This window comes from Zingiber officinale, chromosome 5B (genome assembly GCF_018446385.1).
Source record: "Zingiber officinale cultivar Zhangliang chromosome 5B, Zo_v1.1, whole genome shotgun sequence".
Lineage (NCBI taxonomy): Eukaryota > Viridiplantae > Streptophyta > Magnoliopsida > Zingiberales > Zingiberaceae > Zingiber > Zingiber officinale.
This window is the reverse complement of record NC_055995.1, coordinates 79,345,081-79,370,701: the sequence shown is the minus strand read 5'-3', so window position 1 is coordinate 79,370,701 and position 25,621 is coordinate 79,345,081. Positions and strand designations below refer to the sequence as shown.

At 36.7% G+C, this 25,621-nt stretch overlaps 3 protein-coding genes and 1 non-coding gene across 5 annotated transcripts; all 4 read right to left on the bottom strand.

Moving 5' to 3' along the window:
* Positions 1-1,662: 1,662 nt before the first annotated feature.
* LOC121984643 (protein SHORTAGE IN CHIASMATA 1 homolog) lies at positions 1,663-14,171 on the bottom strand. Its single transcript, XM_042537697.1, has 10 exons — positions 13,775-14,171; positions 13,660-13,698; positions 13,491-13,577; positions 13,322-13,396; positions 13,155-13,226; positions 10,268-12,255; positions 5,697-5,877; positions 4,136-4,615; positions 2,175-3,644; positions 1,663-2,097 (listed from the first exon to the last, which is right to left on the bottom strand). Exons 1-10 carry the CDS (start codon positions 14,111-14,113, stop codon positions 1,984-1,986), a joined length of 4,845 nt encoding a protein of 1,614 aa, XP_042393631.1. The 5' UTR covers positions 14,114-14,171; the 3' UTR covers positions 1,663-1,983.
* A 1,930-nt stretch (positions 14,172-16,101) lies between these two features.
* On the bottom strand, positions 16,102-20,242 carry LOC121984642 (DUF724 domain-containing protein 3-like). Of its 2 annotated transcripts, none has more exons than XM_042537695.1 (7): positions 19,630-20,242; positions 19,112-19,531; positions 18,398-18,703; positions 17,670-18,293; positions 17,482-17,575; positions 17,241-17,414; positions 16,102-17,162 (listed from the first exon to the last, which is right to left on the bottom strand). In XM_042537695.1, exons 1-7 carry the CDS (start codon positions 20,098-20,100, stop codon positions 16,273-16,275), a joined length of 2,979 nt encoding a protein of 992 aa, XP_042393629.1. In that variant the 5' UTR covers positions 20,101-20,242; the 3' UTR covers positions 16,102-16,272. The 2 variants fall into 2 exon arrangements, with proteins under 2 accessions (XP_042393629.1, XP_042393630.1); XM_042537696.1 differs by having other exon boundaries at positions 16,102-17,015; positions 19,630-20,239.
* A 171-nt stretch (positions 20,243-20,413) lies between these two features.
* Positions 20,414-20,487, bottom strand: TRNAI-UAU. The gene has a single exon. It is a non-coding gene; the product is annotated as a tRNA-Ile (tRNA).
* Positions 20,488-22,876: 2,389 nt separating this feature from the next.
* On the bottom strand, positions 22,877-23,804 carry LOC121987527 (glutathione S-transferase U9-like). Its single transcript, XM_042541292.1, has 2 exons — positions 23,431-23,804; positions 22,877-23,341 (listed from the first exon to the last, which is right to left on the bottom strand). Exons 1-2 carry the CDS (start codon positions 23,752-23,754, stop codon positions 22,997-22,999), a joined length of 669 nt encoding a protein of 222 aa, XP_042397226.1. The 5' UTR covers positions 23,755-23,804; the 3' UTR covers positions 22,877-22,996.
* Positions 23,805-25,621: the final 1,817 nt, after the last annotated feature.

The following is a 25,621-nucleotide window of genomic DNA, read 5'->3' as shown; positions in this document are numbered from 1 at the left end:
AATAAAATTGAATATATGATTTAAAAATTTTAAAACTAGGATATGTAATTTGAATATTTAAGAAACTTTGCCCGATAAAAAACTGAAGGATGTTTTGGAAATTTGATCTTGTAATTTGAAAAAGTAGGGTACTTAATTTAAATATTTGGAAAACTTAAGTACATGATTGAATGATGGAGGAAATTGCCACATTAAATTTTGATTTGGTTTTATTATTTAACGAAGATTTGATTGGATTTGGTTTAAAATATAGAAATGTTCGTTTGCCTTTTTACCACGAACAAGCGATAATTAATACGATACAAAGACAAGGTACGAGAGTTCAATACAAAAGAAAAGAAAAAAAAGTTATACAGCAATTTTTAAAAAAAAAACAATATTTTTATTTTTTAATAACTTAGGTGTCTATATTCCATCCAATTAATTCTAAAAATAGATAATTTTCCTCTTTATTATCTTCAATCAATATTATAGTGAAAGTCACTTTTTCTTTCAGAGAAGATTTCTAAGGGGACGGCTTGAATATTTTTCAGTATGAGGAAGGAAAATGTCGGAATCAAATAAAGGTAGGCTTATCCGTGACTTATGATTGTTGCTAAGTTGATGTTTAATAAAATTGGATATTAGATACCTCTGAAGAAAATACCTGAAAGACAGCTTTGCTACCACAAGAAGAGCTCCTTAATTTAAGATTTCTTTTTTCTCAAGATATTCGATCCTAAGGCTAGAAAAAGAGGTTAGGTGTTGCAGCTTATCTACTCATGTATTAACATCCTATTTATTTATTTAATTACTTTTGATGACATGACATTAAGATTGGACAAATTGATATCGCCGAATGGGCTGTCACGATTGTTCCTGTTCAACCTTGAATCTGAAGAATGGTATCTTTTTCAATCTAAATCAAGCTCCAGATGTGTGCATCTTCTGTCGGAAGGCTCTTACAGGATTGTCCTTATATAACATCAAGCTTTATATATATATATATATAAAGCCACAAAATTATAATAAAAAATCTCAGCTCTATCTCATCCATCAACTCTATAGCTCTAATTCCACAAAATCTCATAATCCATTTGTACAAGTTTTTTATTGTTCCTAGAAATATTAGCAAGACCACATTAAGGTAAAATATAAAATTTTCTTGACATGTATCAATTTCTTTGACAAATGCATAAACTGCTTTATTGTTATCTTACTAGAGAGATCTTTGCTGAGTAATTTTACTAGTCCTTGTCAAAAAATTATGCTTTTTCATACTAAAAAAAATGCCACAAAAAAAACATCTGGAAAAAAGAAATTATTAACATAGAAGAATTGACATTAGGGCTAATTTTCCAAAGGTTGAATTAAATTTTTTTTTTACTCGGTTCATAATATTCAGGAGAGCACGATTAAATCAACAGGTGTTGATCCTATTAAGATACATGATAAAAAAATATAGAGGGAATTATCTCATATAAGCTGTTGTGTTGATACTATTAAGATATATCATAAATATAGATGGAGATGAAGGGGGTTCGTCTCAATGATAAAAGTGACAAAAGACATTCTGTTGTTCATAAAAAGGACCACAAGATCGACTCATTTTGGCTCGGTGGAATCTATTGACCATTTAGTGGCTTTGACAACTCATTTGATTCTTCCCCAAGAATAAAAAACAGTAAGATTCAGAAGTATTATGGATTACAGCACCAACAGATTATGACAAGAGGCCAATCCAGTTTGATTCCGCTTAAAGTATGATCTTTGATCATGTGTGTTGCTTGTAGTGGGACTAACCAGAACTCAACTTTAATTTTACGTTTGGCCGAGAAATTCAAAAGGAACTCGATCACATAGTTTGGTAAAAAGAAAAAGGGATCTAATTCTTCTGTGTGTACTTTAACAGTACAAGTATAGTAGTTTGTGAAGAAATTCCTAGCCAAATTAAGTAAAACAGAGAAGTCCCATACCTTTCTATTATAATGTAGGCAAGCCAATTCACCAGTCCTCTCGGTGTCTCTTCCTAATGTTACTATCTAAGTTCGGGCTGTCTCTACTTCTCCAAACCAGTCTGCTCTGCTTCTCGTTTCCATTTCTTGTGAAATAAAGATTCTGCAGAATTGTCATATAAGTTTCTCTTTATGCATGTAAAAACATGCCAACAAATACAGGCATCGGAAATTAATTACCTGTCTGGCTCTTTTGTCAATTGGGGTCCATGTTCTGGTGATGAAGGGTGTGTCCTTACCTTTGTTGTTATTTGAAAATTGTCTTTTCACATCCTTTTTGCACTTGCGTTTGGTTGGGTTGGACATCTGATTATTGCCTTGGTACCTGTAAGCATCGATGATAGAAGGGCTCCGCGTCTTTATTGGTGTATCTAAAATCCTTGCAGAGTTGCAATATGGGTTTGTTTGGATTGTTTGTTGTTGCTTGTTGCCCTTCTCCTTCAGTCTGTTCAGAATATCAGTAAACCAGCCTGGTCCATGCAAACTAGATTGTCGAGCTGTATTTGAGAATGGATTCCCGGCATCAGCTGGTGGAGCTTTCTCTTGAGCTGACAAATTGATAATATTTGCATTGTTGTCCTGCATAAAGCTCTTGTAATGACCGCAGTTTATCATTAGTTCATCATCTTTGTTGTAGTTAAAGTGTGTGTGTTCGTTCTTAAATATTCTGTCGTCAAACTTTGGATGATCATTCAAAAAACTGTCCATATGATGGTTGATCTCTTCTGAGGTTGGGAATACAGAATGATCTTTTTTGCTCTGAGTTTGTCGGCTTGTAGATTTAGAGCTTCTGATTGTTGGTTCACTGTCAGAATCAACTGCCTCAAAAAAGTTGAAGGCATCTGATGTTGAGGAGAGATTTTCGTCTAGGAAAATGCACTCATCATTGATTACATCAATGAAGCTTTTACCTCTGTAATTGCTTTCGTTTCTTCCACTCAAACCATTACCAGTACTTGCAGATCCTCTGGCTGTTTTATCCAACATGTCATTGTGATCATCGTTGTCTATCTTTCTCATTTTCTCATGAATGTTGAAAAAATTCCGTAACTGATGTTGCTGGAATGAAGGAGGGTTTTCTTTTAGATGAATATTTTGATTCAATGGCTCGGCACAAGCAAGAAAAGGATCGTCAGAGGGTGTTGGAAGAATGTGAGAGACATTTCTCTGCTTTTTTCTCGGTGATGATAACAGTTGACTGTCAATATCCGAGTCGATAGAGGAACACTGCGTCATAACAGATTTAGATTCCCCAACTTCTCCAAATCGGCACAGAGCACTGAAAAGAGAAATACTTTCTTCAGGCACACGATACTTTGCAACTGCTTGAATTTTGCGTTCATTTGACCATTGCAGAAATTCAACAAGGCTACCACCAGAGGAAAGTATAACATGAGCGGAGAGAGGATTTATAGAGGGAAATCTTGTAAGAAATGATTCGCCAATGGACTCGGATTCAGGCATTGCTGGATATATACCCTTAGTTGAACTAGTTGCAGCTTTAATGCAGCTCAATATTATGTCATCAGTTGAATCAGGCTCATGTGAGCAAAATAGTTGCAAATTAATATCAAGACTGGCGGCTGCTGCATATAGTGCATCAGATGACTCCATTATGGCGGCGAGGAAGCTTCTCTCTCCCTCGAAGATCTAGAGCAGCATCGAGAAGCAAATGTGAGCAAGTGAAGATTTTCAGACTACAAAAATTATCAAAAAGATATATAGGAACAGCTTTGCAGGTACAAGGCTAAGGATAAACCGTCTTATTATTGTGCTAATAAAAAAACTAGCACATCCATTGGAGTTTACAAGGTTTAGCTATGCACTTCATGTAGTTCTAAGTGTATCAGAAGTTAGTTTCCTTAAGCTTACTGATGGAGGCAAAAATAACACGAAAGAAATTAATTCAGATATGTTATATGGAACAACTTTATCTTACTTTTTTTTCTTGAAATATTTGTTAATTGAGGGTATAATCAGAATAATTTTGATACTTTTCTGTTCAGTGTATAATTTGTACAAAACTCGTGTATGCCAATTGACTTTCTGATAGAAAGAAAATGGATGAAATGCATGCTTAAAGATTAGACAGACCTTCTATGATTCTTATATAGAGTTCAAGATGGACAGAATAGGCTCACCAGTATGCACGACTTGAAAGAGTAACTAAGAGAAATCAGAATGCTGGTCGCCATGTTCTCTACAAACATTGAAATAAATGAGTCTTCAGTAGCTTTACTGCCCATAGAATTTCTAGCCTCGTACCAAATTAGGCAAACTGCAGCATCAAGTACCAAGTCCAAAGGTAGATGAACATCTCGCTCCACTATTTGTAGTCCAGCCTTCTCCATTGCTAAAATTTTTTTGTATGAAGTTCGTCGAGAAATAAGCATTTTCTTATCAAATATTTGGGTATTAACAATGACTACCGCTTCAGGGAAGCAAGGTTCCCTGCAATTGATATCCTTTGATCTTATGGTTTGATTTTCATATGAGGAATCCCTCTCATTACCAGATTTGGATGCTAGACAACTATTCTTCTCAGATGGAACAAAATTTAGGATCTCTATAATGTTGTTCAAGCTCTTTTCGACACCGGGTATGGATTGTGAGCTAGTATCCTGCAGAAGATAAAAGATTCATAGTGTAAGTGGAGCAAGTGTTGATTCAGAGAAAATACAAAACACAACAATCTAAGAGTCTGGAAATTTTCTTAAACGAAAAGGAAAAAAAACAAAGGACTACAGTACCTAAGGTACCTAGACTTTGGACTCGACAAAGAACCACTCAATGGTATGCCCAGTAAAATACAAGACAATTCATAATCCAATACTGCAATGAAGTTATTTCCTGTTACTGAGCACCAATGATAAAGATAAATTCTCTTTTTCTGCATACAATTCTGTCCCTGACAGAAATTCAAGAAATATTTTACATATGTTTGTGTGCTTGCATCTGCATTGGCGCACATGTATTTGAGAGACGGGTGGATGCTCACTTTCAAGAATAAGTCAACTAGCAAACCCAGTTGAATTGGAGTACGTCTCTATGACAACAGATAAATGCAAATCAAATAACAATGTTATGTATGTATGTTGTAAGCGTATATTTTGTGGAAAGTAATAAAGTTGTATAAATAGTTCTTCGCAGATTTTTTTGTTTTTAAATATTTTTGATCCTGTGTATAAAGATTACAGCAGCTTATTAATAGAGGATAAACAAGTCGCTCAAAAACCGTCTATTCCTTCATAACTATATTGTTTGATACAATTGGAGCCCCATATGGCACTGATGAGTACTTTTAAAAACTGAAGAGCGAGGGCAAACCAACTAACCTCCCTAGATGCAGTTTTTCAAGATGAAAAATCCTGGTCAACTGGAAAAATAATACTAAATACATTGGATCAGAATAGCCACTCGCTGTCCATTTGATCAGTTGAATCAACGTCCTATTCAGTTCTCGCGACATTGCATACACCTATTTTCTAGTGATGGAAATGACTGGAAAGCAGTATTTAGTATTAACTATTAACAAAGTTCCTACTCCAAACACATTTATCTGTCACTTTTGTAAGCTACATACAGAAAGAGTTTGCCTAATTTTCAATTGGTAACAGGAAATGGATACAGTAAAGTTAATGCCATTGAGATTGAAACAACTGAAACAGACAATAGTTGAGAACAGTAAAAGAGAGGAAATACATCAGGGCCTTCACAAAGAAAAAGTGCAGTAGGATGAGTGGCAAATTCAACATGGATAAAGTGAACTCGAGGCAAGCCACCCAATATAGGAACCATTGAGGATAATCTTGATGATGCATATGGGCCTCCATACTCCAAGATGATGCCAAACTTTTTGAAAGGAAAAGATGCAGAAATATTCCTTGTGAATGCAACAGAAAGAATTTTGTGAAAATTTGTCAGATATCCAAGGCAAGCCTAAAATGGCTATACTATGAAATCTGTCAATTATAAGTACTAATGTAGATGAAATGTTCAAAACATTCTGGCCCCTGCTAGTCTAAATTACTTGTTTAATTGAATTGTAAGACAATTTAAAATAGATACTTCTGATTCAAAGAGGATAACATAATGCAATGGTATATTTTACATTCTAGCATTTGCCACTATATAAACTCTATTTTTAGCAATATAGATGATTCAAAACAGTGATATCTGAGTGTTTCTCATTTAACCAAGGAGATCAAGTTGATAGGTAATAGTTCTCATCTCTGCAATTTGAGGAAACAGCAACTAAAAAATGAAGAGATCATAGTCTATGGATTCATACCATAACAAGTAGTTGTTCAAAGAATATTAGAGCTAGTTGGGTTCCAGATGCTTTTTTACTTTCAATAGCAAAACCTAAACCCATAGTAAGTAAAGGGTTGATAATTTACCAAAAAAAAATATAATGGATAATTGAGAACATTTATAGCTTCTATAGACTGAAGATAACAAACATTGTATCATCAACACTTAAGCACGGATGTAAAAGATGCTAGAACTTAGAAAAAAGTGACCAAATAATTTTTATACAACAACAACAACAACCAAGCCTTTTCCCACTAGGTGGGGTCGGCTGTATAAATCCTTTTACGCCATTGAGCTCTATCTCCTATTATATCATCATCTATATTTAAATAAATTTTATCTTGTTTTATTGTTGCTAACCAAGTCTTTTTTGGTCTTCCTCTTCCTCGTTTGATATGCATGTTTATCATAGTTTCACATCGCCTAACTGGAGCATTTATTGGTCGTCTAAGTACATGTCCGTACCATCTTAAACGTGTCTCTCGGAGTTTTTCCTCAATAGATGCAACTCCGACTTTCTCTCTAATGCTCTCATTTCTTATTTTGTCCATCTTCGTATGCCCACACATCCACCTTAACATCCTCATCTCTGCAACTCTCATCTTCTGCTCATGTGCTCGAGTCATAGCCCAACATTCAGCTCCATATAACATAGCAGGTCTAATTGCGGTTTTATAGAACTTACCTTTAAGTTTAAGAGGTACTTTACGGTCACATAAAACACTCGACGCTCCCCTCCATTTCACCCATCCTGCTTGTATTCTATGTAAGACATCTCTCTCAATCCCTCCATCATTTTGTAAAAATGATCCTAAATATTTAAATCGCTCGGTTCCAGACAACTCGTCCTCTCCTATCTTAACAATTGTTTCATTACTTCTAATATTGCTAAACTTAAATTCCATATATTCTGTCTTTAATCTACTAAGCTTAAAACTTTTCCCTTCTAGTGTTTCCCTCCAAGATTCTAGCTTAGCATTTACTCCTTCACGTGTCTCATCTACCAAAATAATATCATCTGCAAACAACATGCACCACGGTACTGTGTCTTGAATGTGCGAGTTCGTCCATAATTAGTGTAAAAAGATAGGGACTTAGAGCTGATCCTTGATGTAACCCTATCTTTATTGGAAATGCTTCAGTTACTCCGCCTGAAGTCTTTACTCTGGTCGTTACATCCTCATACATATCCTTAATTAGTTCAATATATGTTACGCTAACACCTCTCTTTTCTAAAATTCGCCATATAATTTCTCTTGGGACTCTATCATACGCTTTTTCTAAGTCAATGAATACCATGTGTAGATCTTGTTTTTGCTCCCGATATTTTTCAATTAATTGTCTAAGAAGATGTATAGCTTCTATTGTCGACCTTCCAGGCATGAACCCAAATTGATTTTCTGTCACTGTGGTCTCCTTCCTTAATCTTTTTTCTATTACTTTTTCCCAAAGTTTCATAGTATGACTCATTAGTTTAATACCCCTATAGTTTGCACAATTTTGTACGTCTTCCTTATTCTTATATAAGGGAACTAGAGTACTTATCCTCCATTGATCAGGCATTTTTTTCATTTTCAATATCATGTTAAATAATTTTGTAAGTCATTCAATACCTTGTTTCCCTAAGCACTTCCATACCTCTATCGGAATATCATCTGGTCCAACGGCTTTTCCATTGTGCATCTCATTTAAAGTTTGTTTTACTTCTGAAGTTTGAATTCTACAATAAAAATTAAAATTTCGATGCTCATTTGACCTAATTAAATTACCCAAGTTAAGTTGGTCTCCTAAACCTTCATTAAAAAATTGATGAAAATACCTCTTCCACCGCTCTTTTATTTCTCCATCGCTTACTAATACCCTATTACATTCATCTTTAATACATTTTATTTGACTAAGATCTCTTGTTTTTCTTTCTCTCACTTTAGCTATTCTATAAATGTCTCTTTCCCCTTCTTTTGTATCCAATTTTTTATATAACCGTTCAAAAGTTTTATTTTTTGCTTCACTCACCACTTTCTTAGCTTCTTTCTTGGCTATTGTATATTTTTTAAGTTTTCCTCATTCTTACAAATATATAATTCCTTATAAGCTATTCGTTTTTCCTTCACTTTCTCTTGTACTTTCTCATTCCACCACCAAGATTCTTTACTTAGCGGTGCATGCCCCTTTGACTCACCGAGGACACTCTTAGCTACTATTTTCAACTTTGATACCATCTTATCCCATGTTGTATTAGAGTCATCATATATTTCACCTAATGCTTGTACTTCTACCTTCTCCTTAAATATATGTTGCTTCCCATCCTTTAACTTCCACCACTTAATTCTAGGAATTGTATATATTTTCTTTCTACTGATACTATGTTTAAGGCGTATATCCAACACTACTACCCTATGTTGGGTAGTTAAGCTTTCTCCAGGGATGACTTTGCAATCTTTACAAATCTTTCTATCCTTCTTCCTAACCATAAGAAAGTCAATTTGCGATTTATTATTCCCACTTTTGAATGTGACTAAGTGTTCTTCTCTTTTTTTAAAAACGTATTAACTAATATAAGGGACCAAATAATTCTTATATTAAATAAATAAGGCAATAAAAGGTAATACATGAAAGAGTTGCAAAAGCTTCAGTGGTTTGTTATTCCTTTCAGTGGTTTGTTATTACAAATGCAGTTTGTCATAAGTCATACACTTAAGATTATAATAACTTTTTCCTTTTTGAAGGCCAATTGGATTGAATTGATATAAGGACTAATGAGTAAATCTAGAATGAGATTTGGACAACAATAACTACCTAACATCTAGGTTTTGTAAACTTTTATAGGCATAAATTTCAGATGCTGGGGATTGTGTGCTGTCCAAGCAAAACTTAAGAGCTATGCTAAAAACTGACATTATAGGTTGATGTGGCAGCCCTTCCCAATGAAGAGTCATGAAACTAGCAGAAAATAAATATATGATCCTGAATCTTAACCTTTTTTAGAAAAATGATATGAGTGAACAGGAGCACAATTGAATGCATATAAATAAATAAAAAAGTAATATTACAGCTAACTGCAAATTACTATTATGAGATGCACGCATACAAACATAAAAGATTATTCAGGCTCTAAAACAATAAAATGATCCTGAATCCTAACTAACATATTTTTCTTTCACAAATCCTCTCTATCCAAGTTCTTCAAGATACATTGCCTTTATGCATTAGAGTTAGGCCTGGCTGAGAGAAATGGAAGGAAAGAAATAAGGAGCATAGAAAAGTCACACTAATTTTTCTATCCTTATGTTTCTCCTCCCATTTCTCCAGGTCCTTAGAACTTAACCTAGTATTAGATAAAAATTAAAAAAAAAAGGTGTAGGCAAGGAATCAGCAACATAGGGCAACCTTGGGGAGTTTATGGTATATATGACAAATTGTGAAGTTCATTCATAAGATATGAATTGAATATGGGATAAATTGGTTAAAAACTGTAATCCTAGATTTACAAATCAATCCATACGTAATGGAAAATTACAGATGAGGAAAAGCAAAGTAAAAATGGATAGTCAAAACACAAAAGAAACAAATCTTGCTAAAATATCGCTTGTAATCCTGTGTGTTGTATCCCATCAATATGGACCAATGAAGCCAAAATGAGATTATCAATCATTTCTAGTATACTAGATTTTTTTTAAAATAGGTGCAAGAATACACCTAGCAGACATCATATGACATAGAGAATAAAATCAAAACTAAATCTGGGTGAAAATCTGGACAGTAAATTATAAGTCTGATGCATTTTTCCTTCTTCCAAAGATGAAAAAAATAGCAAACTAATGATATCAAAGAAAAGATGATGTCTAAATGATTAGAATCAACTTAAAAAAACAAAAAGAAAGACAAGAATAGTAGTTTGCATTTGCTACTATACCTTTCAGGAAATACGTCTATCTACATTTATAATCCCAAATACTTACTCGTAAGATGCTATTAAACAATCTGAATGTTGTAGACCTTCCAAAAAAGAATGATCATATGCATCATTGTCTCTTTCATCCACACTACTCAGAGGCATATTATTAATCATTATTGTGTAATATTTTGTCCCCATTGAAGCCAACTTCCGAGTCAAAGGTAACCAAAATACCCTCTCAGCTACAATGAGTATCTTCTCAGCATTATGAATATTTGAATTCAGTATTCCCTCTATAAGAACCAATGATGGATGAGACTCAATCAATTGTCTGTCAGATTTGCTTCTTATATCTTCAAGTAAGGTCTCAAGATGTTGTAATCTTCCAGCTAATTTCTTGATGCTTCCAATCAAATAGCTTATATATAGATGAGCAGCATGAACCCCAAAGAAACACAAGAAATATGCCAACTTCTTGACACCATATAGGGCAATTAAGGTCGTGATATCTTCATGACTAGAGTCTGAAATGCATTCTTTTAGAAATTTGTCTATAATGAGGTTCAAAATATTTTGCTTTGAAAGGCCTGAAGTTTCATGATCATTGTTGATTTTCCAATTGTTGGTTTTCAAATAAGGGCTCTCTTCCAAGATGGTCAAATATGTTTCCTGAGTATGTTCCATAAGACCCAAAATACAGTCAGAGAGGGTAACAGTATGCACATCAACTACCCACTGTGCAAACTTCTCTTTAGGGATTTCACATGTGAAACATGGATTTTGAGAGAGAGGAATGGGTAACGAAATCTTCTTATCAGAACCTTTCATGGCTTGATGTCCATAATTTCTCATTGATGTGCCTCTTCTCACATCCAAGAAAAAGTTGAGATCATTGGATTGAGTCATCGACTCAAATAAGACAGAAGAGTTATCTGAAATAATGTTATGTTTCCATTCTGGAGTTTTGTCATTTAGAGATCCTTGATTTGTTAGTTGAGTGGTTTCATTCTGGAAAGGCAGTTGAGTAACATGCTGGACACAATATTGATCTTTTGTGGGCAATTCCTTAGACTGTAGTGTGTCCCCACTTTCATGGAAGTCCTCGAAGAATTCAATATCAGATGCAATCTCTGAACGGTCAATGTGAACATCAGAACTTGTTTCGCAAGTATTCACGTTGTACAGCATATTTATGTAGGAAAGGCAAACATCATTACTACATGTTCCTTCCAGCACAAGATGCCAATCTAAATATATTCCATCACAAGCAGACAGAGAATGAGGTTCCAGGGTATGAAGTAACTCTTCGACAATCATGCTCTTTGATTTCATTGTCTTATCATCAGAAAGGATTGGAGTCGGAAGTGATTTAAACGTATCATCCACTAGCGCCAGCTCAGTGCTGACAAAAGATTGATATAACCCATCAGTGTGATTAATATCATCTACCACCATTAGATCAGTCATCTCCAGAGTCTTACCCAGTTGTGAACTTACATAACTTTGCAAGACATCATCTGAATGAAAATCAAAATTTTGAATTTCCTGTAAATGTATAGAACACGGCAAGTGGGAATAGTGTCCATCAGCAGGAACTGCATATAGTATTGGACCATTTTCAAGGAGCATAACATCACCAATATTTATCATATCCATCTCTAGAATGGAGTTGAGACACATAGGTTTATCTTGATGACTGTAGTCCATTAAGCATTCTCCTGAAACATCTCCCATTATATCTACACTATTAGATTCCAAGAACTCATTGGCACTAACCACTAGTTTGTCATCTTGGGACCCGATACAAGGTCCAATAACTGAAAGCAGACAGCCAAAAGCTTCTGCACTGGAAATACCAGCATCAGATTCCAAAAAGTTCTTCACTTCAAACTGTGGTAATATCAACTTGGGTTCCACTGTACTAAAATTCCTAGTTCTTAGAGAAGACTCATGTTCATCGAATATGGCATCAAGTTCATCCACTAAATAAATTGATTTAGCAATCTTGTGGGGATAGATGACCTTAACTTCAATGTCAATATTGACTCTATCCTACAAAGAAACATATATTTGAACAAACAAAAATTGATATGGTTAATATTCTCCAATTAAAAGAACATTTGACAAATTATGTAATAGTTAGTATGAGTTTTTGCATATGTTTTTGGAAAACATAATTGACAAAAATAAAAGGGAGGTATGGTGATAATTTCAGAAGACCTTAACCAAAAAACATGAATGATGGGCATGGCATGCTCATCAGTGGTTAATTCCCAAAGGATAACAAATTGCATTTAGGGATTTTTAAATTTTTGTTATATTGAATTTGGGTTCTGAAATTATGCAAAATTTCAACATAACTTTGTGGCAACCATCTTTCTCAGCCTAGAATTTTATTTTGTTTCTTCTTCTGGTAACTCAATTGCTAAAGAAAAATTAAGACTAACATTTGAAGAGACAAAAGTTGCATGGAGAGAAAAGATTACTCAAATAAGATATCCTTTGAATTTAAGGTTAACAGGGATGAGAGAAGAATTTCAGAAGATGCACTAAAATTATTTGAAACTTAAGGATTACCATAAGAAGTCTATATGCATATTCAGGTATCGCTAATAAACTATGATGACATTTCTCATTCTCAAATAAACAATAACAGTGCTACAAATGTAGATAACTATTGAGATTTTGTTAAACCGAGGATGTGTATAACAAGTTGTTTATCATTTCTTCATAACTTTATCGAAGTTGGTTAATAAGACAAAATGTTGAAACAGCAAATATTTCAATTCATTTTTGTTGAGCTTGGAAATTTATCTAAAATGCCAGTTATATTCTGTCAAACAAGCTCATACAGAGGTACTTGAAAACTTAAGTGAGAAGAAAAATAGAGAGAAGAAAAAGGCATGAACTGTATAGAGAAATAGATTCATCATCAAATGGGCACATCGTACCATAGAAATAGTGATGCCTGGAATCTCAAAGTGAATTCCAGATGGCTCTGGTTCAGAGCCCATGGTTTCTCCCTATCAAACCAACAAGGGAAAAAAGTTATATCGATTTGAAAAAGAAAAATTAAACAGAACAAAGGAATCAATAATTATCATTACTAATATATTACCAAGGGTAGATCTATTTCGACTATCTCAAATAAGAATTCCTTGTGCAGTTCAATCCCCTGACGCAGTTCAATCCTCTGACGATGTCAAATAGAGAGAGACACAGAATTCTCGCAAGGAAAAAAGTTATCAAAAATACGAACTGTTACAAAGTGCATTAACTGAACCTACCTCGGAATCCTCAGCCGGAAGCTCATTATGCCTCAAATTTAAATCCCCATTCAGATCCCTCTCTTCGTGGAGTAGAAGAGCCACAATCTGTGAGCAATATCAAATTATAATCAACCAAATAAACCAGGAGAAACTAAAATTAGAAGCCAAGTAAAAGAAAGGGCGTCACTTCCGAAACAACATCAGGCGCTCCAGATCCTTCCGACACCTGGACAGCATGGAACACCCAGTTGCATTAAGAAAATCGACATGGGGAAAAAACTAAGAAAGAAGACTTAACTGACCTTATTGTCTTCGAATACTCCTGGTACAGAACGAAACCTTTTCTTCCTTGGGCTGATACGAAGGGAACCGCCATCCTCAGCTGCTGGAAGTGTCTTAGGTATGATATCCGATAGGAACTGAGAGAGAGCATCCTCGATCGGGAACGGATCTACATCCAACGTGATCCCGCGGTCGATACGTATACCGTCTAAGGAGATGCCGAGATCGAAGGAAGGATCGGAAGGGCATGGATCGGGAGGAGGAAGCGGAACGGGAAGGGGGAGGAATTGGAAGCGATTTAGGGTTCCGATAGAGGATCGGGAAGCGAAGTAGTCGACGTTAAGGAATCGAGATCGCATTATTCTTCGTCTTCTCAACCGAAGCTGCCGTCGTCGTCTTCCTCTTAGCCGTTGACAGACGCTGCCGCGGTTCTGCAATGGAAATGGCGCTTTGGAACTTGAATGGGATTTTTATAGTCCGTAAGGAGTCTAGAGGTGGAAAATGAACCGAGTCAACTGAACGGCCCATACGATCTGGTCCGGCCCGGATCCGAAGGTAATTACATGCCAAACGTGGCCTATGGATAGATCTGACCCGGGCAGGATCTGAACCGGGCCCGCAACCAGATCAACGGACTGAATACCCATTGATCCGATTCCCTATCCCTATCGAGTCAGTTACGGTTATTGTTTTTTTTTTTTTTTCAATTTCTATGAATTTTACCATGTACATCCACCGTGGACGACCACATGTCTGTGCGCTCGGACCAAATATGGTCTGGCATCCGGACATGTGAGAATCGACACATGTCCCAACTCGAGAGACCTCAAATGTACTAGAGCCGCTCCTACTCGAGGCCTCTCCAATTCATTGAAGGCGTGTTTGTCATTTTTGTTTTCCAGTGTTGCCTCAATTCAATCATGTACTTTTGTTAGGTACAATTTTTTTTTTTTTTACTCTAGAGTTAAATCAACAAGATTTTATTTTTAAGATTTAAGAGTTGATTTATAGTATTAAGCTAAAAAAAAAATAGATGTTCATAAGTAAATATTTAGAGCGTCTAATAATATTTTTTATTTTTTTTTCAATTCCAGATTAAACAAATTAGATTTTATCCTTATGATTTAGAAATTAAATTATGGAATTGAATTATAGTATTCAAATTAAAAAAAAATTAAAACTAACAAAAATTAAATTAAAAAAATTTAGATACTCATACAGTGTATATGTTTAGGATTTAATGTTTAAGAAATATTAATTAAAAAAAATGAATTGAGGGCGCCTCAACCATGTAAAAGAAAAATAAATTTGACAAACGCACTTCCAATGAATTGAAGGTGCCTTGAGTAGGGACCTTGAGGGCATGAGTCCATAATAGACGATCGGCATCATATTAATTTTCATACTAAAATTTGGAAGTCTTTCATATTACAAGTATCCGAATTGTTTATATGGAAGTTGATTTTTTAATAACTAATTAATAAATTTTTTTATTTTAATAATTGGAAAGATATATGCTTATTTATTTATTAATTTGTAGTTGTTTATATTTTATATATTAATAAATTAATTCATAACTAATTAATATTTGTTAACTATATAATTATTCTTAATAGTCCAATAGTATTTGAGTTCGACAAATAATTTTATAAATTTATATTTTTAAAAAAATAATATAATAATCTTGAATCATAATTAACCATAAACTGATGATTTCAAAATATGAATTATAATCATCTTAGATAATTAAAATTAGAATCAATCCCAAAAAATCATCCAACCTATTATTTGGAACTGTCGAACTGAACCAGAGTTGGATCTACCTATAGACCCCTACTGATTTATAAATGTGTAATATGACTCCTATAAATTCAGTCTTTTGAATTGGACCAATAAATTTAGGATAATTATAAAAATACCTCTCAAAGAATATTGTTTTTAAATTCATCTTAATATTTTGTAATATTGAAATATTCACTTTTTTTTACTAGCAAAACGAGTTTCTATTAATGAAAGTGTGATTTAGAGGAGGTATGTTAGTCGTCAAATATAATAATATTAGGCAAAGATTTCGGTATTAATGAACTTTAGAGGGCGTTTTGAAGATTTTTCATAAATTTGAAATAGCTTGAGCCTGTGAAGAGATTGAGTTGTGGCCATTAGGAACAAAAAGAGAGCGGTAAAAGGAACAGCAGATGTACAAAGCTTCCGCTACTATGGAATCCCGAAATATAATCGATCCATATTGAATCTATTGTTAATAATAATGCAACTCGAAACCAGTGACTTCCGGATGACAAGGCAACAGCAACGTTAAGGTTACCCAAGGCTCCCCTTCACCATAACATGGCCAAAATATGATATGACTGACACCAGCTTTTAGTCACATACATACTTAAAAACTAAGTAGTTCATAACTACATAATATATTTCACAAGACAGCACAAAGTTCTAATAAATTACACATCCTAAGATCATACAAGGCAACAGAACCATACTAAACTTCAGCACTTGCCATTCACCATGGAGCAGATGAAATATTGGAGAATTTTAACTCGCCAGCAACTTTTGCTTCTTCAACTTCATTCAGTACAATTTTCAATTTGGCAATTTCGAACTCGTACCTGTTTATCTGATTCATAGCTGAATCTTTTCTCTCTTGGAAGCAGGCAAGGTATTCTCTCAGATTCTTGATAGATCTATCAAGGTCCATAAATTGAGAGTCTATCATACTCTTATCGTCCATTTTGGCAATAATTTTTCCCTCCACTTCTGCTTTTCTAGTCAAACACCCCTTGTGATATATTTGAAGCTCTTGCAATTTCTCTAGGCGAGCACGTAGAAAATCAACACTGAATCCATTACTTTCAAAATGATAAAGAGCCTTCATCTTTGCGTCCAAAGATGCTTCATCTCTATCAATATGCAACTTCTGTATATCAGCGGCCAAGTTTGCAAAAGATACCATAAGCCCTATGGCCATCCCTTCTCGAAGCTCCATAGTGTACTGCTCCAGAATGCAAAAATGTGGCTGTTGTGGCATAACCTGGAATATTTCCATTGATTCTATTTGTTTCCACAGGCAGGAAGTCTTTGAGAATGGCAATGCTATGTCTTTCAATAGTGACCCACTGGAGTGAACAATGAGAGCAGCAGCACCCTCACCCTCGAGAGCAACTACCTTTGACTGAGTTTGATCATGAGCAATTTCAGTGCAAGTTTCCGCAAGAACTGATGGGGCAATCTGACTTTGAATGTGAACTGTTACATTGTTATAGATCTCATTAGAAGCAGCATCATTAACTGAATTCAATGTGACATCTGCTAAAAATTTAGGAATGAAGAAGCTGCCAGTTAGATTGTTTTCACTCAATCCTTCCATGCAAATGACACATCTAGCTTCTATATCTACAAAGGTAAAGGTAAATGCAATGTCACCTAAATTTTATTTAGGCCTCTATGTAAAACAACAGATACTTCGCTCACCTTCTATATCAGCACTTGATGGGGACCCTTGATACATTATAAGTTTATTCTGCTGGGTAATAGGTTGAGATGCGGCACTGTATAAATCTTGATCCGATAAGTCATCATTAGCTCTACTATAATTGCTCAATACGACTTGACTAGTATCTGATTTCTCGATATTGTTAATGTTCACTGAAAATTGGATGCAAATTTTAATAAGCTTCTACCATGTAGTTTGTATTAAAAATGCTTGACTTACTTCTCACAGGCACATGCAAGTGGCTGAATGATATACTCATCTGTTCTTCTCTCAACATTTTGCTGTCCCCGTCTTGTAATTGCTTTAGCACACCCTAGTAACAAGGACAAGGAAAAGAAAACAAACATATTCCTGTATACTGATTTATGCATATACTTGATTAGTTCTATCAGAAAAAAGTTCCTTACATCATTACTGAAATTCTTTTGCAGTTTTCGAGATTTAGCGACAAGCTTAGTTCTTTTCTTCTTAACTGTTGTATTCAAAGCATAATCCAAATTGTAGTTCATCCATTCTAGAAGATGGAGATGATCATTAGCTTCATAACCCATAGGTGTGCCATCAACTTCAGTTACATCTGGCTGATGCTTTAATAGCTGATGGCTGGCATTTGCAAGACCTTCCTCCTCAATAGATAATCCAGGTACATCCCTTATAGACGCATCAAGTTCAGCAATAGTTCCCCTAGAAGACGGGCTTATAGTAGAGGAGCTAGGATCCACCAGTGGCATTGAAGAACAAATATCTATCACAAACATTGGAGTTGAAGGGCCTTGAGATATTAACTGATGTTGTGGCATCGCATGATTGTATTGTGACTTGGCTTTCTTGAACATTTTGGAACCTTGTGAAGGCCCAGACTGTAAATTTGCTTTCTTGTGCTTCAGATTCAACTTGAGTCCCCCGAGTTCAGATGTAACTTCACCTTCACATTTAGAAGGAGGCAGTGAACTAAGAAGACTGCATCTTTTCTGACCTCGTGGACTTCGTTTAACAGAGACAGAACTGCCTTGTGATCTTCTAGTCTCTTGCTGAAATATGTAGCAAACAAACAAATTTTATATGGGACTGAAATTGGTTCAAAACAATCAGCAAAAAGTTAAAGGAAAATCCTATAGAGGGCTGATGAAATTACCACTAAAGAACAAATGCCGATGTCAGACAGTGGAGTTGAAGGGCCTTCAGGCATTAAGTCGGATTGTGGCCTCACATGATCGCACCGTGACTTGTCTTTCTTTAACTTTTTGGAATTTTGTGAAGGTCCAGAACATAAATTTGTTTTCTTATGCTTCTGATTCATCAACTTAAACCCCCCAGATTCAGAAGAGGCCTCACCTTCACCTTTATAAGGGGCTGATGAACTAAGAAGACTGCATCTTTTTTGATTTTGTGGATTTCGGTTACCAGAAACAGAACTGCCTTGTGATTTTCTAGTCTTTTGCTGAAACATGTAACAAGGCAACGTTTTTTCTACGGGGTTGAAATTTGTTGAACTCCAAACGGCGAAAGTTAAAGAAAATCCATTGAGAGCCAATAAAATTTACCAATAAATCAAATGGTATTTCACATTTCAAAACTGCTAACTAATCACTCTCCTAAGACTAATAGCCATGACTTTGTCATTCAATACAAGCACAAGGATTAACAACTAGAAACTAATGAACTATATAGCACCGAGCCAACATTTCCAGAAGAAAATGGCACGATGACATCTTTATATGGCACTTTATGCAAGGACTGAACAAGAACTGAATGAAACAAAATATTTGTCGTGATGTATGTAGTGAACCTAGCCACAACATTATTCCAAATCCTATATCTATGGCAAGTTTAAAGGTACAACTGTTACCTGAAACGTGAAAACCCACCGGTGACCATCCCAACACTGAGAATGCCTAAGCTGATCAAGATTAAACACCGTCACCGACCTAGTGTCCCTGACTTTGACAATGCAGCGAGATTCCTTGAGAATCTTTGAAATCTCTCCCGGCACCCACCCACCATCGAGAGGCACTTCTACCTCATCACGAGGGGCAAAATCCTTCACCGACATTGCATTTAGCTGGCACGGCCTCATGTACTGAACGTCGACAAACTCAGTCAGAAGCTCGCCGGTTGTCACTGAGGTCAGACTCTCGTATTCTATCAAATAGGTACTGATGCTGAGCACTTGCGTGACACTAGCGGAAAACCATGCCGAGACACCGATTTCTAGGTTACGGCTGACTTCAATCCGAGCTCCGACAGCAAACTCTGCCTCTTCAACTCTCTGAAATCAAGCCAGGGAAGAAAGCTGAGACATTAAATCGAACACATCGTCAACCCTAACAATAGTGCAACCGACGGAGTAGGTATCGCGACCGTTACCATATCGCCGAAGGGGACCCAATGGCGATCGGTCCACTCCAAGTGGTATCGAATCTCGGACGCGTCGAACTCCAGCTCCTCCCGGCTCGTAGGGAAGGCGACGATGTAGCGTCCGGTGGTATGGAGTATGGCGGAGATGACGCCGGCCCACCAGCCGTCTTGGTGGAAGGCCTCGACGAGATCGTGGAGGCCGTGCTGGCAGCGGGAAGGGTTCGTCGTCGGTGGTCGGGGACGGAGTTGGGAGACGAGGACGATCTCACGGAGGGGAAGGGAGGGGTCGTCGTCGTCGACGAGGGAGGAGTAGACGATCTCGACGCGGTGCTGGGGAAGGCTGGAGGCCGCAGTGGCCTCGTACCACGCGCCGAGGAAGCCGTCGTCGTCGCTGCGGACCTCCACCGGGTCCCCGGGCTGAAACCACACGGATCGTCGCCGGTCGCCTCTCTTCTTCTCACCGCCACTGTCCAGCGCCATCGCCGTCGAGGGGATTCTGATGGGCCCGAATGCCGAAAAGGGACAATGAAAAGGAGACCCGTTGATGAGTTGGTATCTACGCGGTAAGGTTACCTCCTCCTTCCCGGCGTTACGTGACAGGCGAAAGGAAGGAAGGTGTGGGGGTGGCAGAGTTCGTAGGTCTGCACGGCAGTACGATCTCATCGATGATAGCGAACCTCTTTCGTCGCTCTGATAAACCGTAGGATTTTTTTTGCTGGTCCGTTCTAAAAAAACTTATTTATTATTAATTTAAAAAAGAAGTAACTTATTTACTCGGTGATATGATTTAAAATGGTCCCGGCGGGGCTCGAACCCGCGACCTTCGGCTCATAAGACCAACGCTCTAACCAACTGAGCTACGGGACCTCTGTTGAATTAAGATCATCTCCAATCTATAACACTATATTTGGTGTAGTTTTGACCACATTGGTACAATTTTAACACCAAACACTATTTGAGCTCCAATCCATCCACACTATATCACACCAAAAAGAAATATTCTTTAGAATATTCTATTTTTCTTAGTAATATTTTTATATGATAAATATTATATTTAAAATTAATACTTCATTAATATTTTATATGTTAAATTTTTTAAAATTTAATATCCAACAAATATATGTATATAAATATATTTTTTTTTATTATATAATTATTCAAGAATAAATATATTTTTTAAATGTTATAAAATCACACACAATTAGCGCTTTAAATATAATTTTTACTTTGTATGTCAGTGTAATGGTTAATGTATTTTACATTTATACATATAAAAAATATTAATATTTAATTGTATTATTTTTATGAAATTAGTGATATAATTTATAAATGTAATTGTAATTGATCCGGTAATAAGGCCGGGGGGCCCTCACGATGGTAAGGTCAACGACACGTGGAGGTCAACAGTTAAAGAGAGGTCAACCCCATGGGCTCGATGAGCGGGCGGTGAAGGTCGAGCACTAGGCAACGACCTTCGTCCGAGAGAACAACCATCTGGCCGTGAGCCCAAACTTCCAATGAAGGGAAAAAGATCATATGGCCGAGCGGACAGTCCGCTCGGCCACATTGCAAATCAATAGTAAGAGCCGAGCGGATGCCCGCTCGGCCAGGGTGTCAAGCTATGAGAGCCAAGCGGGCGATGACTCTAAACCATCCCGGACGGACGACCACCGACGCCAGACCAAAGGCGAATAGTCTGGCCGAGCGGTTTGTTTGCTGATCAGGGAAGAGGAAGTCAAAGAGTGTGGGACAGCGGGTATGTCATCTTTGTAACCCCTGCTGCTGACAACAAGCATGTTTGAATACCAGGTCATACTCAGTATCGTACGACAAAGGATTCTGCTGTCCCATCAAGGAGACGCTCAGACTGTAGCAGTATGGCGTCAGACATGCTCTTCTGACAAGCCCATGCTGCGGCATGATATAGGACACGTGTACACCTTGGTTTGTGTGCACCAAGCTCTCATAGCTCTATATAAGAGCTCTTAGACTTCACCGGAGGTATATAATCTCGAATCCTGGAAGCCACCCTCTTGTTTTTTTTATCTGCCTGACTTGAGCGTCGGAGGGTCGTCGCCGGAAACCCCTTCCCGGCCCGACTTCTGTGCAGGTTCGCCGGGGCACCTTGCGATCAACCGGAGATCTACGTCAGTAACTTGGAGAGCGCCACGTGCCCAGCGTCCATTGATTCAGCTTTCGGACCGGATCAGTAATTAAAATATATTAAATAAATTTAAAATAATAATGTTAATAAGTTAAATATTTACAATATACATAATAAAATTTAAATATGATATTATATACCCTTAATTTAAATTTATAATAAATAATAATTATATTTAAATATCCTATAAGTAAAGACAAAAAAATAATAATTATAAATTAATTATATTTGATTTTATTAATTATATAATAAAATTAACAAAAAAAATAAAAATTCTCTCACACAAAATATGGTGATGTGAATAGTGCATCACCAAAATGGTGTTGCGCTACTATTCACCACACCATATTTAGTGTGAAATTTGGTGTATGAATTGGAGTATTTTGGTGCTAATTTGACATTAAATTTGATGTTTTGATGATGGTTGTAGATGGTCTAAGGGACCTTTAATAAATATATAAATAAAATATTTCCAATTGTTAAGCGATAAATCATAACCCACTAAGTGTGACTAATCTCATGGGATAAGGATTGATTGGAGATAAATCGAATGTTACCGATTGAAAATGGAGCTCGGATTCTTTGAACAGCTTTTTGCGATCTAGAGGATGATTCCTAGACATGCATTGGTGAAAATAAATGGTCTCTATCTATTTTATAAGTGGGGTCATACATTCCATCAATACATATTTAGGGATCATCCTTAAACCGTAAAAATGATCCAGAGGTCTGTCCTCCTGAAAATGGTTACAGAAGAGATCTTGATTTGCAAGGGACACACCTTCCTGGTCGGCGTCGGCGATGCGGCGGCCCTCGGCGGAGGAAAGAGGAGGAGGTTCTGGAGGCTGAAAGCCGCGATCGCGAGGCGGCTCGGCAAGGGAAGGAAGGAAGGAGAAGAAGAGTAAGAGGTGCTTCCCTCAACTTCGACAATGGATTCTCTGCTTAGTTTCCTTTTGGAATTCTTAGAGTTTGAACAGAGTTTTTGCAGCAAGAAGAAGAGCGTAATGATGAAGTCTGAAAACTTTTCTCCATCAATTTTTTTTTTCCTTTAAATTTTCCACTAATTTCAAAATGGCCTGCTCCATTTGTCTCTGTTCAGAAGTTCTTATTTTTTATTATTATCTTCTCGCCAAGTACAGTCATGGCTGCCGCAGCATCCAATCATCAATTATTCATACAAAGTCAACGAAAGGTCTTGAGCCGAATAATTGTTCAACGATCGTTATGGACGTGTTGCTGGAGGAAGTCCGTCGTCTCCTTCACGACGTCCAGCTGCAACAAGGCCTCCATGACGGAGCACAGCAGCGGCGTCTCCTCCTTATCCAGCAGTTGAACGCCGGCGACGCCTTCCAGGAACTTGATCCCGGTGTGGCACGAGCCCGCCAGCAAGTCGAGCAGCCCCGGCGCGTCGCCGTTGATGAACGGCCCCGCTCCGTCGACCCACAGCTCCTCTCGGACGCCGCCCTCCATGACGACCAGTTGAGCCCTGAACTCGGCCACCGCCGCCGCCTTCGAATCTCCCTCCGCCTTGGGGATGACGTACGTCAGCGGCACAACCTGTGTTCGAATCGACGAGAAAGATTGAGGGTCGATCGAATCATCCAGAGCTCGATTTCTTGTACAACAGATTTACATCGATTTCTTACCTTCTGGTAGACGAAATCCGCCCAAAATCGAACCTTGGCTCGGCGGTGAGGGTCCTCAGGCAGGAGCCGAGGCGCCAAGCTCCCCCACAGCTCGTCGATGTACTGCAGTATGACGAGCGACTCCGCGACGGGGCGGCCGTCGACCACCAGCACCGGAACCTTCTTGTGGACCGGGTTCAACCGCAGCAGCTCCTGGCTCTTGTTCTTGAGGTCCTCCTCCACGTAGTCGTAGGGGACGCCCTTGAGGCGGAGGGCGTGGTGGACCATCAGGCAGTAGCCACTGCGAGTCATGCCGTAGAGCCTCACCTCCTTCGCGTTCGCCATTGATGGATTTGCTCTGCAATGAAGACTTTTTTTGTGGTGGTGAAGAGAAGGGAAACAAGGAGTATTTATAGTTTCTTTTACCTTGATTTTAATGGTTTTGAGAAGTTTAATCAAACTATTATTATTATTTTATCTGGATGGATCAGTTGCTTGATCTGCAAGCACATGCATTGACTTGGAACACTGAGAATTAATTAGGGTCTGAATGAGTCTTTAAATTTATTTGATAGAATAATAGAGTTAAATTAATTTTATCATGATTTAAGTCATAAATAGTGATTCAAATTTAATTTGATCTTGAACTTCCTTCATTTATTTGTACTAGTCATCAGACACATTAGAGTATTCACATCAATTTCTCTATTACTATATCTAAAATTTAGGATAAATGATTCACTTTATTAAATTTAGACAATCACTTTTCACTACACATTATATCAACTACTCTAAAATTTCCATCATCCTTAATTTTTTATTATTTTCTTTTCTTTTTTTTTATTTTTTATTATTATATTTATGGAATGAGTGGAAGGAGAGAGATTGAAAAGATTGAGTGGAAGAAGAGAGATTAAAAAAATATATTATTTTATTTTTAGGGTAGATATTTCATTTCCTAAATTTAGAGAATCACTATTCATCAAATCTAAATTTAGGGAATGGATAAGGTAGCTGATGTAAAGGTTTTTTAACTATCTTATCCAAAATTTAAGGTAAAATCTTTGGATAGGATAACTGATATAGATGCTCTTACCCAGATAAAGGCATCCATAGTGAGAGCTCTCAAATGCGAGGGAGCTCCTTCCTATGTGATAAGGAGTGGCTCCATATAAATTGGGAGCACTAAAATGGGAGGGAACTCCTTCCCATGTGGTAAAGAGTGGCTCCATATAAATGAAGCCGTACCTTCCCTTTTTTATTTTTTAATTCAAATATTTTTTAAATTTAAAAGTGATAATGGAGATATTTTTTAATTAAGAGAGAGATATATGGCGTGGGGGTATAAAAATATTGAACTTATAAGTGGATTATTGAGAGATTTTTTTAAGTAGAAAAATGTGTAAAAAATTTTATTTGTGACGTGGCACGGATGTGGTAATAAAAGAGCTCTAGTCGAGCTCGCACTATTAACATGCTTTAATATAATACATAAATATATGTAAATTATAAATCCATATAAATTTTATAAAATAAATAATATTTACTATCAAATCATTAAATAATATTATTCAATGCTAATATGATTTATTTTATAAAAATTTTAATTTGAAAATAAAATAAAAATTAGGTTATTAATCGTACCTCAAATTATGTAGTGTGAATAACTTATATCACTCATATAATCGATGTGATAATCGATGAGATATAAAAATGGATAGATAGGTTTATAATTTTCACTAGAAGAAAATAGATCTATAGTGACGAAAAATGTCGTCATTAAATGTTCAAAACTCGTCATCAAATAATTATAATGACTGGAATTTATCCGTCAAATCTTCATTACTGCCCTCCTAGGTAAAGGTAATTAATGACAGTAAAGTCGTCCCGTCATTATTGTTGTAATATTTTTAGTGATGAGATTATACCCAAGGACGAAGCCAGATACAAGTATACAACCCTACCCAGGTTGTAGCCCGGATGCCCAACAGCGACGAAAAGAGAAAAACGTTGATTTTGTTATGACCGAAATGTAACTAGAGGGGGATGAATAGCTCTTCGCGATCTTGTGCTCTTCGTTGCTTTGTTTCTTCGATGATGTGCAGCGGAAAATACAAGAAACAACAACTACAATGCTAACACAAGGGATTTACTTGATATCCACTTTAAGAAGAGGTGACTAATCAAAGGATCCACACACTCACGCACCCTC

Coding starts and splice junctions, on each gene's coding strand:
- LOC121987527 (XM_042541292.1), bottom strand. CDS start 23,754: ATGGCGAACGCGAAGGAGGTGAGGCTCTACGGCATGACTCGCAGTGGC. Junction 23,342..23,430: donor CGGATTTCGTCTACCAGAAG/GTAAGAAATCGA, acceptor ATTCGAACACAG/GTTGTGCCGCTGACGTACGT.
- LOC121984643 (XM_042537697.1), bottom strand. CDS start 14,113: ATGCGATCTCGATTCCTTAACGTCGACTACTTCGCTTCCCGATCCTCT. Junction 13,699..13,774: donor GAGTATTCGAAGACAATAAG/GTCAGTTAAGTC, acceptor CATGCTGTCCAG/GTGTCGGAAGGATCTGGAGC. Junction 13,397..13,490: donor TTCCGGCTGAGGATTCCGAG/GTAGGTTCAGTT, acceptor TGACATCGTCAG/AGGATTGAACTGCGTCAGGG.
- LOC121984642 (XM_042537695.1), bottom strand. CDS start 20,100: ATGGCGCTGGACAGTGGCGGTGAGAAGAAGAGAGGCGACCGGCGACGA. Junction 18,294..18,397: donor TCGGCATTTGTTCTTTAGTG/GTAATTTCATCA, acceptor TACATATTTCAG/CAAGAGACTAGAAGATCACA. Junction 17,576..17,669: donor AAAAGAATTTCAGTAATGAT/GTAAGGAACTTT, acceptor CCTTGTTACTAG/GGTGTGCTAAAGCAATTACA.